Raw genomic sequence first — 13,738 nt, 5'->3', positions numbered from 1 at the left:
AAACCTTTATTAAGCACCTAAAACGTTTTAGGCATTGTGCTCTTTTGTTAGTATTATTTAAACAAAAATCTCTTAAGCTATGGATAAAACTGATGGAAAACTTGAGTCTTTGGGTTCTCCAAATGAATGCAAAAATGTTTCTAAAACCTTCAAGTCCAAGCAAAACTTGTAATCCATTTGTACTGAGGAAAATATATTGACATATCAGGGTACCACCTCAATTCAAATAGAACTAGGAAAGCTAAATTTTAAATACATGTTGCTGTAAAATGAAAGAAAAGGATTGTTGAGGAAAATTAGGAAGTTAACACTTGAGCCAAGAAACCCAAATGAAGTCTGGCTGAATATGGAGATGTAAGATAACTGCTGAAGGTTTCATCTCAGTGCAAACTGTTAAAATCCAAGGACCCCATACTAGTCTCAATTTTCAATCAAGAGTTGAAAGAGTGATCTCAGCAGACTTTAGATTTCCTATTCATTCTGCTCCTTATTGATTTAATGAAGGCTTGTAGAAACTAGGGTTCTCAGCAGGTGATATTTCATTCTTGCAACTTTCATTTTATTCTTGCAAATAAGGGATTCTGAGAAACATACCAATCTTTGAGTAAAGCTCAAACTTAGCAGAGCAAGATTAATTGACTTATGCTACCACTGGGCAAAATGGGGCTTCAGAAATGAATCTTAATGTTGTAAATGTATGAATGAAATTAATTTCTTTACTTAATTCACAATGTATCAATGAATGAATGAAAGAAGCATTTAAGAAGCACCTGACATATACCAAAGTTAGAGGATAGAATATGTATACTCTCTATATAGTAGTCATTTTGGTGTGTGTGGTTACTTCTTCTACTTGAAACAAACATAACAAACAAACAAATCAGGCAGTTTGTGGTGATGGATAAGGAGTGAGAAGGTACTTTGGCCAATAAGTTGAAATTCGTGTTTAGTCAGTTTGGTATCACTCAATTTCTACAAGTCCGTTTCCTTTGCCATTTGACTAAATGAAGTGTCATGGCATATTGACAAGAAAATTGAACTTAGCATTAGAAGAACTTCCCATGAATTCTAGCTCTGCTCCTTAGTAGCTGTGTGACCTTGGCCAAGTCACTCAGGAGCCTCAGTTTTCTCATCTGTAAAATGAAAGGGTTTGGGTTGAGGAGGTATCAGTTGATCTTCTAAGGTTCCTTCCATTTTTAAGTGGTTTTCTAGGTGATTAAATCGGTGACCATTCATGGAACTCTTCACACCCCAAAGGGACCAATTCTGCTTTCTCACCTTCCACCATCCCCTCAATGAGTGAGGGTAGGGGAGTCCAAGGAACTCTTTGGAACTTCTACTCCTTCTGGGCAGCCAAGCCAGCCCCCCCATTACCTGCCCCTCTCCTCAGACCACCCTGCCCCGAGCTGCGTCACAAGCCCCCTGAGAATACTCATACAACCCCTGGTTCTGGGGCCGAATCCCGGCTTCACACACTGGGAGCATAATCCAGCCCTCTGATTGGCTGTTGCTCCGAGTAACCAGGGACGCTGTGGGCACGCGGGGGCCCCGGCCGGTATTTGAAGCAGCTCGGGCCCCGCGCTCTCCTCAGTCCGGCCTGGACCGGCGACCACACTGGCACCTGAGCTGAGAGAGAGGGTGCAGCAAGGTAACGCGCTCCCCCGGCCCACCCCCAATCCCCACCCCCGCGTTACCGCGGAGACGGGTTTGTGCGGGAACAAGGAGCGGGGCTCACAGCGCGTAGCTCACCAATAAACTCCCTCCCCCCGACCATCCTTACTCAGCCCCCCTGTCCCACCCATCCATCATCCATCCATCCATCTGCCTAGCCTGGGCGAGGCAACTTCTTAGGTGCGAAGGCAAAGAAGAGGGAAAATAAAAGAAGTTAGGAAGAAAGAAGGCAAGAAGGACGAGGCTCACCCCCGGGCGGGGGGCGCGAGGAGAAGGGGGAGACCCTTTGGAGGGAAGAAGGCGACACCGCAGAGGGAAGGCACACGTGGGGCGCCAAGCGGTGTCGCCAGCTGGGGAGAAGAGGAGGCGCGAGGTGCGTGGGGACCGCTGCGGCAAAGCAGCCCCCCCCCCCCCGAGATCTTCGGGAGTCCGCCCCTCCTCGCCCCGCGGCTCCGCGCTAGCCAGCGGGGCTCGCCAGCATCCTCGACAGCCCTCGACGTGACAGTTGTGCGGAGAGGGCATGGCCTTGGCCCTTGACCGGCGGGCGGACCCCCTGAACCTGGGTGGCGGCTGGGCCTCGCCGTCGGCTCTCCCTCCCTGGTCCCCGTGCCACCGACGGAGGAGGAGCACCGCGATGTCGCGGCGGCGCCACTGTTCGGGCCCCAAGCTGGAGTACGAGGAGCTGCGGAAGCAGGCCAAGCACCAGCACGACCCGGGCCCGCCGTGGCCCCATGCGCAGCGGCGCCCCGAGCGCCCGGCCAGCCCCAGCTGCTGGGGCCCCGGGGCCTGCTGGACCCCCGGCCCGTGGCGCTGCCCTCCCGTGGAAGTGTGGAAGCCGCCGGGCCGCGTGCAGGTGGTGCGGGTGTACGGGCTGCGGCCTCCCTGTCCGTGCTGCTGCTCCTGCTGGAGCGCCCCCGACAAGCCCGCTCCTGGGCGGCTCTACCGCAAGAAGAAGAAGAAGCGCTGGGGCAGGAAGGGCCGCGGCGTGCGGCGCGGCCCCCGGCGGGCCCCGCAGAGCAGCCCGCCCGTGGACCTGAGCGCCCTGCTGCGCCCGGTCAACCTGTACGGCCGCCGGGCGCCCGGCATGCGCGCCCCGCGCAACACCACGCAGTTCATCATGAACCAGGTCTACGAGGACATGCGCAAGCAAGAGAAGCAGGAGCGGCAGCAGGAGGCCCTGCGGGCCCGGCAGGCGGCGGCCGCGGCGGCGGCGGCGGCGGCGGCGGCCCAAGGGCAGGCCCCCGAGGCCGCGGGGGAGGACCGCGCGTCCCCCCCGGACAGCGCCGGGGCGCACCGGCCCGGGCGCAGAGCCGAGCAGGAGGACCAGCAAATGCAGCTGCTGCAGGAAACCTTCTACAGCTTCGTCCAGAAGCAGCTCTACTGCCTCGTGCCCAGTCCCGAGGCCGCTGTCGAGGAGGACGAGGAGGAGGAGGAGGAGGAGGACGAGGAGGAAGAGGGGCATCTGCTCCACCTTTCTCTGCAGCAAGGAGGCATTGAGGAGGAGGAGGAGGAGAGGGAAGAGGGAGGAGGAGGAGGAAGAGGAGGAGGAGGAGGAGAAAGATGAAGAGGAGGAGGAAGAGGAGGAGGAAAAAGAGGAGGAAAGAGAAGAGGATGAGGAAGAGGAAGCCAAAGAGGAGGAGGAGGAAGAGGAGGAGGAAGAGGAGGAGGAGGAGGAGGACCGTGAGGAAGAGGAAGAAGAGGAGCGGTATGGAGAGGAAGAGGAAGAATCGGAGGAGGGGGACGAGGACGAAGAGTTCAAAGATGAGAATGAGGAAGAAGAGCTGAAAGAGTATGGCAATGAGGAGGAGGTTGAGGAGGAGGAGGAAGAGGAGGAGGAGGAGGAAGAAGAGGAGGAGGAGGAAGAGCAGGAAGAGGAGGAGATGGAGGAAGAAGAGGACTACCAGGAGGAAGAGCAGCAGGAAGACGAAGACCAACAATCTCTAGAGAGCCCTCTCACCAGCCCATTAACACCTGAAGAAGAGCCAGAAATCATTTTGAACTGTGATTTTTTAACCCGGGAGCGTAGAATTCTCCAGAAGCTTCAAGAAGGATGCCCTATGATTGTGCAGAAAGTTCTGTGTTAGACTGAGGAGAGGGATGGATGAATAGGATGGAACTGATTCTTTGGCTAAAATGAAATTAGCAGCTAAAAAAAATCTAATATAAAAGTGAGTTCCATGAATAAATATTATCTATGCACACCCCTCCTTTGTAAAATTGTAAGATGATTAAAAATATTAATGATGTTTGTGTGTGAATAATGGGTAGGGGGAGGGGCCCCCAGTGGGGGATTATAGTTGCAGTTGTTTTAATAGGACACATTTTTGTTTTTATTACAACAGCTTAGATAAATCTTTTTTGCACTCCCACCCCCACCTACCAAGGGGTCCCCACCCAGGGAATTTTAGCTTAAAAAATGGTGTCTTTTTCTTTTTTTCTTTTTTTTTTTCTTTTTTCTTTTTTTGGCCTATGTCGATGCTGAAGGAGGAAAAATATTGCACAATGAGATCTCAGTTAATATTATGCCTTCCAGCATTCCCTTGAACTTTTAAGTTTTTGTTTTTGTTTTGTTGCTTTTATTTAAGCAACACTGGAATGTTAAATATTTAAAAAGTATATGCCACTGGCTTTGAACATTGAATGCATGAAACTCTCCCCACTGGTCCTTTGAAAGTAAGTGGGGCCATAATAGAATTATCTGTTTTGCTATGTACCTTTTGCCCCCCCAATAAGCTTTGCAACTTGAGAGCTCCTTTTTATAGGATTTATTGTGGTAACCCCATCTACAATGTCTTGTGGTATTGCTTATTTGTATTCCTTGTTCCACAGTGCCATGGATCTTCCTCAGAAGAACATGAAGTTGCTTCTGTGTATATGGTTGTCTGCCATGGCCTCCGCAATCCATAATCCATGAATGGAGAGGATTCCCCATGGTCAGATGTCTGTCAAGTGCTGCAACTTGCAAATCTGGTTAAATTCCCAGGTAACTGCAAAAACAGTGGAACATATAGATGTTGAAGCGGTGGTTCCTGGATGGATACTTTTCTGTGAATAAGTTTCAGAGGATCCATGGTGAATGGTTTTTGAAGAATGGGTGTTTTTTTGTTTTTCTTTTTGACAGATCACTTTTGGCCTTTTAAGGGGGAGGAACATTAATTTTATTTTTATTTCCCAATTTTATAGGTTTTTTTAAATTTATTTTTGTCTGGGAATGGCTTTTTTTTTTCTCCTGAAAAGGAGAGACTAACTACAAAGGCCACTTGAGATGTATGTGAGAGTGTGTGTTTTATTAAGTTAATAAGTTTTGGAAAATAATGTTGTTCTTTTTTCCCCCAAGCATTCATTCAAATTTTTTAAAATTAGCATTTTTTTCTTCAAAGAACTTTTATTTCCATAATTTACTTAGCAGGTTTCTACAACATCTTTCTGACAGATGAAGAATAAGAGCATGTATACATACCTACTCAAAAACTCTCAACTATCCAGATGTATTTAGGAAAAAAAAAACTAATATGTAAAAAGGACACAAACATTTTTAAGAGACAACTTCTAGCTGGATATGGTGGCACATTTCCCTGCTTACTAGGGAGACAGACTGAGGCTGGTAGAACAACTGAATTCCAGAGTTTTGAATTGTAATATATGGCTAATTTAGCCTATCAGGTGTCCCCACTAAACTTGGCATTTATATTCATATAGCAAGTCTCAGAGAGATTGGGATAACCAGGTTGGAAAAATGAAGGAGAGTCAAAACTTCTGTGCATTGCAATTAATATTGGGATCAGAATCCTTGAGTGGCAGCTGCTATACTTAGCTTTCTAGTCTGAGCAAAATAGGAATAGGGGACTACTCAATATGAAAAAAAAACTCACCAAAAATAAGTAAATAAGCTTGGAAGCATAATAACTTCAAAATCATAAACATGTAGGAACTGAAAAGAGAGCCTCAGAAAGCCATCCAACTCCTCATTTTACAGATGAGGGAAAAGGCCTAGAAGATAAAGGTGTACTCATCCAAGGTCATACAGGAAAGAAATGAAAATTTGAACCCTAGTCTGATGAGCCATAACTTTTCCTCCCACTGTATCATAATGATTTATGATATAATTCAAATGTTTTATTTTTGAATTTTTAATCAAAAGTGACAATATTGCTTGATATATATATATATATATATATATATAACTCAATATTTTGGACTTGGTCATGGATCATCTTTTTTGAGCTCCTTTGCCAGTTCTAACATTTTGTGAGAGATTGAAATCTATACCTGTCTGATAAATATGTAGGCTCATGCAATAAGATTCTCAGAAGTTATAGAATTTAGAATTTGGAAAACATTTGATATTTCCTGTAAGAAGGGCAGTCCAGTGGACAAAATAGGTTGAAAATGTCTCTAATAAGCAGGGGAGTCTGACATCTAACAATAAATGCACAGAAACTCACAACTTCTTATAAGATTTGCAAAGTGTTTTCCCCAAGACAATCCTCTCAAGTGCAGAAAGTATCGCTCATCCTTTTTCACAGCTAAACACATTTCAAAAGGTAAAATTATATTACATAGTATCAGAGTTAAGAGCCAACATTCAGATTACCTAATGTCCAGATCTGCTATTCTGTCTCATAAATCATATTGATGAAAATTTTTATAAGTAACTTCCTGTGATTTAGAGATTTAATTATATAAATTATATAAAATATATTTAATTATATAAATCAGGAGTTGATCAAAGCACCCCTTGGAGATCCTTGAGACCATTCAAGAGATCTGTGAAGTCAAAATTATTTTCCTAATAAACATTAAGATATTTCTTTTTTGTTAAATAGTAATATACTTATGTGTAAGTATATTACATAAGTAGAAGTTATTTGGGAGGGGGAGAGAGGTAATAAATTTTAAGAGACCAAAACATTTGAGAACCTCTGATGAAATGTAACCCCTATCATTTTAAACATGGTTCAATTGATATAACTGAAGATTGAAAGGATAATATACAATGTGGGGAAGGTCCTCTCATTTTATGTATGAGGAAAACTGAAGTCCCTCAGGGAAGTTAAGTAAATTGCCCAAGGTGAGACAATTTACTAATTGTCAAAAGGTGAAATTTAAACTCAGGTCCACTAACTAGTAAATGTATAGTGTTAAGTCCCATGAGGGCAAGAATTGCATTAAATTTGTTTTTCTTTCCCTGTTTAGAAAAGTGCCTCATTAAATAGGTGCTTAGTAAATGTTTGATGCATTATGTATATATGTACACAGAGAGATAAAATAGTCTAGAATAGAGAGAGAGAGAAATAAGTAGAATGAAATAGATAAAATAAAATAGAAAAGTTAGTATAGATTAGGATAGATAGATAGATACATGGTGGATGGATAGATAAATAGTTAGATGGATAGATATTGATAGGTGGATAGCTAAATATTTAGATAAGATATATTAAAATTTGAAGTGGTAAATTTAAAAGGGTTTTCCCTAAAACCCTGACATCTAGAAGATAGATCAAAACCTGAAAAAATCATATTTAATTCTGAATTTAAATGTGTTGGAAGGTCAATTAGTTATTCAGCTATAAGATTCAGAAGCATAATATCACAAAATTTAGATTTGGAAGGGGTTTCAGTCCAAAACAACGAAATAATTTATCGTGTTTCATATTATCCTCCCCCAATTTGTGCCAGCTGACACAATAGATAGATTACTGAACTTAGAGTTGGGAAAACTCATCTTCCTGAGTTCAAATCCAGCCTCAGACATTTACCAGCTAAGCTGTGTGACTCCAAGTTATTTAACCCTATTTGCCCAGCCTCATCTGTAAAATGAATTGCAGAAGGAAATGGCAAGCCACTCCAGTATCTTTGCCAAGAAAATTCCAAATGGAGTCCTGAAGAATCAGACACTACTTGAAAAACAACTGAACAACATAAATCCCCTGCCTCCCAACCCCAAGCTCTTTGGATGAGATGTACATATTGGACCGAAGATAGTTCTTTATCAAGAAATATTACAGAAGAAGCACTCATCACAAATTATTTTTAATGCCCTTTTCTGTCATCATACTTTTGTAACCTTGGATACATTCAATCAAGGCATAAAGACATCCTTCTATTAGAAGTGTAGACTGTTCGGTGTTCAGTTTCCTTGAGAGATGACAGGTTTCTAAGTTTAGTCCCTTATTTAGGAATAGGTATCTGTAACTTAATGATAGAAGGCATTCCTATAAAAGGAATGCCTTCCCTCAAGGCAGGCTTGCACCACCTTTTAGATATCATATAGTGTTACCTAAAGCCTGAATGACAGTGGGGATCATATGCATATGGTCACAAGTGTGACAAGACAAAAACAAAACCACAAAAAATTGAAGATAGATAAAAATATCAGCAGATGCTTCTGTATACAACAGAAATTTTCTTGGAAAAGCTGATGATGAATGTTAGTCCTCTGTCTAGTAGCCTCTGGACATCATCTCAGGGAAAAGGCCCTTTCAGCATATTTTGGGGGTTCTTCAAATCTTCTGGTCTTCTCCTGATGACTTAGAGCCAGGATGAAACTTCAGAGAGGTAAGTTTGTTAGTGATTCTCAGGCAAGGTCCACTATTTTCATAATACCCTTTAAAAAGATATCTCAACTTTTTGGCTTCTGGTTAAATACGGAAAGGACAATATAGTCAGTTTTACACAGCTGAAGCACTGACCCTTTGAGAAGGTAGAAGTCCTTATTCAGAAGTTTAAAATAAATTGACCAAACCAACTAAATGAACAATTACATACATAATGAAAAGGATATTGATCTCTTACTGGCTCTATAAATACCAGAGATCCAATAACTTCCTATTGGATCTCTGGTACTTATAGAGGCAGTAAGTAATACTTCCAGTATTTCAGTGTTGTGCTTAATCAGAGACTTCCATGACTACCCCAAATCGCTGAGATTAATAGCCAAGCTTTATGCAGATGGTAGATGACAGAAACTAGATATATAATGTCTAAAATTACATGAAGGTAGTACTTTAGAAGACAAAAGGCTTTAGTGATATATCTGAAAGTTTTGTTTCTTCTTTCAGAAGTATTGAGTTATTCTTCAATTTGCATAAAAGGGCAAAAAATAATCCTATCTTTAGAACAGTGGCAAAATAAGTTATTTCTGGATTCATAGGTACTAATAATCTTTTTAAAGAAGGGACCAGGATTATAACACTGTCCAAACTTTTAATGGGTACCAAGATTATTACTGTATCCACCTTTTGGCAGGAGAAAAATTTTTATAATTTGAAAATTACACCAAGGATATCTAGCTAGAACATAGTATTCTTTCCTATGAAGAAAGGAAATTTTTGTATACCTCCGTTTTTTTTGATGGTTGTTTTTTCTTTATTTTTTGCCAACAGCTTTTGAAATAGCTGTTAATATAGGCGAAATAAAAGTGAATAAACTATTGAAATTTTAGTAACAAATGGATGGTTCTGTGTTCCGCCTTACTGTTTTTTATAGAACTAGTAATTACTCATATTCCCATAGATCATTAAATATATATAAAGTAATTTCTTCATAAAATTAATAATAAAATAAACATAAACTTGATAAAAACAGCTGAGCAAAGACTTCTCAAAGACTTCTGAGATTAGAGATATATGAAGTAAATAGCAATGAGAGTATAAAGGACTTTAAAATTATAAAGTGTTTATATTTTGATGGTGATTTAAGTCATTACAAGTAATAGAGGGAGCAAATTAGAAATAAATCTGATTTTATGTTTTGATAATCTTAGGGGAAAATGGAAGGGAAATAACATATTATGGAAGCAAATGGTAGGAAGTCTGAAAAAATATAGGTCATTATTTGGATATTCAAGTGTATTTACCAATGAAACAGTATGAGGGAAAGTGTTGAAATATTTTCATTTGAACTGGTCAAGATATGATCTAGAACACATAATGTAGAAATAAATTCAACTCAACATTCAAGCAGAAAAGAATGGGAGGAATAAAAGGTAGGAAAGATTTACAGAACAGTCAAAAAAGAAGCCTCTAACCTAAGGGAGAAAGGTATGAAGAGAAAATTTTCAAAGAAAATGAAGGTTAAAGAGCAGAGAAACAACAGCTAAGTGCATTAAGTATAGAATATCATCTGCAAGCACACGCCTGTTCCCAACAAGAGAATAGAAAGCAAAGAAGGAAAAGTTATACGAATTGTATATAAATAAATTTAATATTCATAACTATTATTTATGGGAAATAAAATTTAATAACCATAACTGCAAATGTGAATGAAATAAAATCACCTGTACAATAGAAAAGGATAGAATTGATTAGAAAGCAGAATCAAATGGATGCTGTTTACAACATACTTTAAATATAGATTTAAATAGAATTAAAATAAAAGACCAGAGCAAAATCTATCATACTTCAGATGACATAACAAAGCAAATAGCAATCATATCAGTCAAGATAGCAGGAAAGAGACTGAATTTTAAGAGATAATAGGGAAATGATAATTTATCTATTATGTATAATAATTTTCTATGTATGAAATGTATCATAATTTCAGTAGTGGCGGTAATGATAATCAGCATCAATACAGTACTTTTAAGTTTTGTAAAGTGATTACAAATATCTTTTAATCAATCATTATGAATGCTATTATCCCACTTCAGAGAATACAAAACTGAAACAGATGGAAGTTTTTATTTTATTTTGTTTTAGTGACTTATCCATGTCATACAGTTAGTAAGGGTAAGAAATAGTATTTGAACTCAAATCTTCCCAATTCCAATCCCTATTCTATATCCACAGTACTACTTAGCTGCCCCAGGAGGGAGGGGAAATCATATGTATTTCATCTATTGTATCTCCTTTATCTGTGTGCTAACTGATGTAACTAAATAGCTAAAGGAAAATCTAAATGGGTTACAGAAAACTTAAATAGTGCAGGATTTCTCTCTTCTTCCCTTTTTTTCACACTCTCTCTGACTCTATCTGTCATAGTATTCCAGGGCTAATAAGAATGAAAGTAGAAAGTAGTATACATATATACATGCATAATGTATACATATATGTATGTGTATATAAAAGTATATATACATGTATACACAGCCATGGAACTTATACAAATATTAAAATTTTTTATGGCATAAAAATCTCACAAGTAAATAGGAACAGGCAGAAATATTAAACATCTTTTATTGGCTCATATATAAATAATTATATTTCATAAGGGCCAATAAAGAATGAAAATTAATTGGAAACTAGGTAATTTTTCCTGAACTAATGGGTCACAGGTTCAAATCATAGAAATGATCATAAAAATAATTTTCTATAAAGATAAGACATTGTGCTAATTTTGGGAAGATATAGTCAAAGCAGTCCTTGGGGAAAACATCTCAAATAATTACATCATCAAAAAATAATGAATGTGAAACAGAAAAGATAAACCATAATTTAATTCTCATTAAACAACAAAATATATAAATCTTAAGAATAAAAAAATATTAATGCAATTAACACCTCCTTCCCCCAACTGAATTAAAACTACTGGAGAATTGCTTTATAGAACTAAGAAAATAATGAAATTGAGTTGGAAGAACAAAAGGTAAAGTGTATAAGAGAACACAATGAAAAGGGAAAACCTGGGTTTTTTAAGCAAAACAGGACAAGATCTTAAATTATACTACAAAACAGTAATCAAAATAATTTGGTTCTAGTTGTGAATATGGCGATCAGCAGAATAGGTTTTATATATATGTATGTATATGTAGCATAAGAACCTAGAAGCAAATTAACCTAATAATCTAGTGTTGCATGAACCCAATGACCACAGCTTTTGGGAAAAAGTTTTAACAGATTTTCAACCATATCTTATAACATCATATGTCAAGACAATCTCCATAAAATGGACAAATGACCAAGTTATAAAAAGCAGATCATAAGAAGGAAAAGGAAGAAACTACCATTCAAAACTATGGACATAGGAAAAGTTCATTATAAACATAGGGATAAAGTGTGTCACAGAAAACAAAATGCATACCTTTGATTAAATGAAATCTAAAAGTTTTTGTACAAATAAATCCAGTATAGCTAAAATTAGAAATAGGTAGCTGGGTGAAAATATTTCTAGAAGCATCTCTGATAAATATCTCATTTACCAGATATATAAGGAACTACTCCAAATTTATAAAAATTAAGTTTTTAGATATATGGTTGATAGTCTGTTATGCCTGTTTTCTCACAAACTGTGAGGATGAGAAATTGGAAGTAGAAAAATGATTGACAAATATTGACAAAATTTTAAAAATTTAAAAAAAAAAGGAGCAACAGGAGAATATAAGGAAGAAATCTTAAAAACTATTACAAAAATGTCAGGAGACAAAAAAAAAGCTAAAAACTAAGAACATAAACAGATAAATCAACAGAATTAACATATGAAAATCAGAAAGGTGAGTAGTAAAGTAACAAAAAGATTACAAATGCCTCAAAATACTGAAAAATTAAGAAAAATGCACTAATACCTAATGAAGGAGACAAATTTATGGATTTCCATAAGACAGTTGGGACTTACTTTAGTTGTACTTCAAGAGACAAGAACATTTAGAGAAGAATTCAGATGAAAACAAATAATTATATCCAACTTTGTAGAAGTAATCAGAAAAATTGAAACAAGACCAAAAAACCCCCTCAATATATGTAGGCTGATATATCTAGAACAATTTGGCCATCTGTAGTTTGGTACAAATGCAAAAATGGATGATAGGATGCTATTTTGCCTACTAAGAAAATAGAGCTTGATTCTCAATGTTGACATAAGTGTTATTGTCTTTGAATCTACAAAAGCAGTTAAAAGAAAGCATAATTCATTATCTTAAAGTATAGATTAAGATTCACCAGGGTGCTTCTTCCAATCACCCTGAGTTCAATCATGTTACTTTTTAAGATTTCATCAAATAGAAACTACCTTATTTTACTTATCTTGAATAAATGATTCAATTTTTAAGCAACAGAATAGAAATCTTTTTAGCTCAAGGAGAGCCATATTTTTTGTCCATAAATTCAATTAAACCCAAATGGTTATGGAGTACCCATTTGCAATTCACTATGCTAAACATTCAGGGATAAAGATAAAAGTTATCTCCAAGGAATTTACAACCTGATAGAGAAAGTGCAAGACTTGCACATATATAACTCATATAAATTAGCATATAAATGCTCTGCCTTGTGAAGTTTATTTCAGATTACAAAAGGAGAAAATCATGTCTAAATGACTTTTGAGATTGTTACATTTTCCCCTGTTTAGTTAAGTAGCTTCAGATATGACTGACTCTTTGTGACTCCCTTTGGGATTTTTTTGGCAAAGATACTGAAGTGTTTTGCTATTTGTTTCCTCCAGTTCATTTTTACAATTGAGGAAACTGAGGCAAGCAGGGTTAGATGACTTTCCTAGGGTAACAGAGCTAGAAGTATTTGAAGCCAGATTCGCACTTACAAAGATGAGCCTTCCTAGGCCAATCTCTTTTCATTGTACCATCTCATTGCACTTAAGGGTGTGTGTGATGTGCATGGTGGTTGGTTTTTCCAAAGAAAGGGAGAGAGCAAGAGATTGGGAAAACAGATAAAGTGAAGCACAATCTGGAAGGAGAAGCAAAAAACATTACTTTTCAAAACAGTTGACGCTTTACACAAGCAAAATGCAGCCATGTCAGACAAAATATATAGAAAGATGACTTAAAAGACCCATTGACCTGGCCTCCATGATGAGTAAAGAATGAATATTCTAATTCAAGAAATAATGTAAGAAAATTGCCACCAATTTCTGAATATGCCTCTTGCCAGAGGTTGTTACAATGAAGGAAACGAATTTACAAATTGCCTCTTGGAAAATAAAGCAAAACAAAATCTATGCTTTAAACATCTTTGACACATAATAAATTGTTGACTAAATGAAAATATTATTCTGCACACACTAGAAATTGCAAAAGTAAATGGAATAATATGTCTAATAAGCAAAGGAGCTTAAGATGCAGCTTAGAATAAGAGAGCTTATAAATCTGAATCCAATATGAAAAAGAGGAACATTCAAT

At 38.4% G+C, this 13,738-nt stretch overlaps 1 protein-coding gene across 1 annotated transcript; it reads left to right on the top strand.

Moving 5' to 3' along the window:
- The first annotated feature begins 2,098 nt into the window (after nt 1-2,098).
- CCER1 (coiled-coil glutamate rich protein 1) lies at nt 2,099-3,893 on the top strand. Its single transcript, XM_031940144.1, has 2 exons — nt 2,099-3,073; nt 3,351-3,893. The coding sequence occupies exons 1-2, from the start codon at nt 2,192-2,194 to the stop codon at nt 3,753-3,755; spliced, it is 1,287 nt and encodes a 428-aa protein (XP_031796004.1). The 5' UTR covers nt 2,099-2,191; the 3' UTR covers nt 3,756-3,893.
- Nucleotides 3,894-13,738: the final 9,845 nt, after the last annotated feature.

The sequence above is a fragment of the Sarcophilus harrisii genome, chromosome 5 (assembly GCF_902635505.1).
Source record: "Sarcophilus harrisii chromosome 5, mSarHar1.11, whole genome shotgun sequence".
Classification (NCBI taxonomy): Eukaryota; Metazoa; Chordata; class Mammalia; order Dasyuromorphia; family Dasyuridae; genus Sarcophilus; species Sarcophilus harrisii.
The sequence above is the reverse complement of the archived record's forward strand: the minus strand, read 5'-3'. Positions and strand labels throughout refer to the sequence as shown.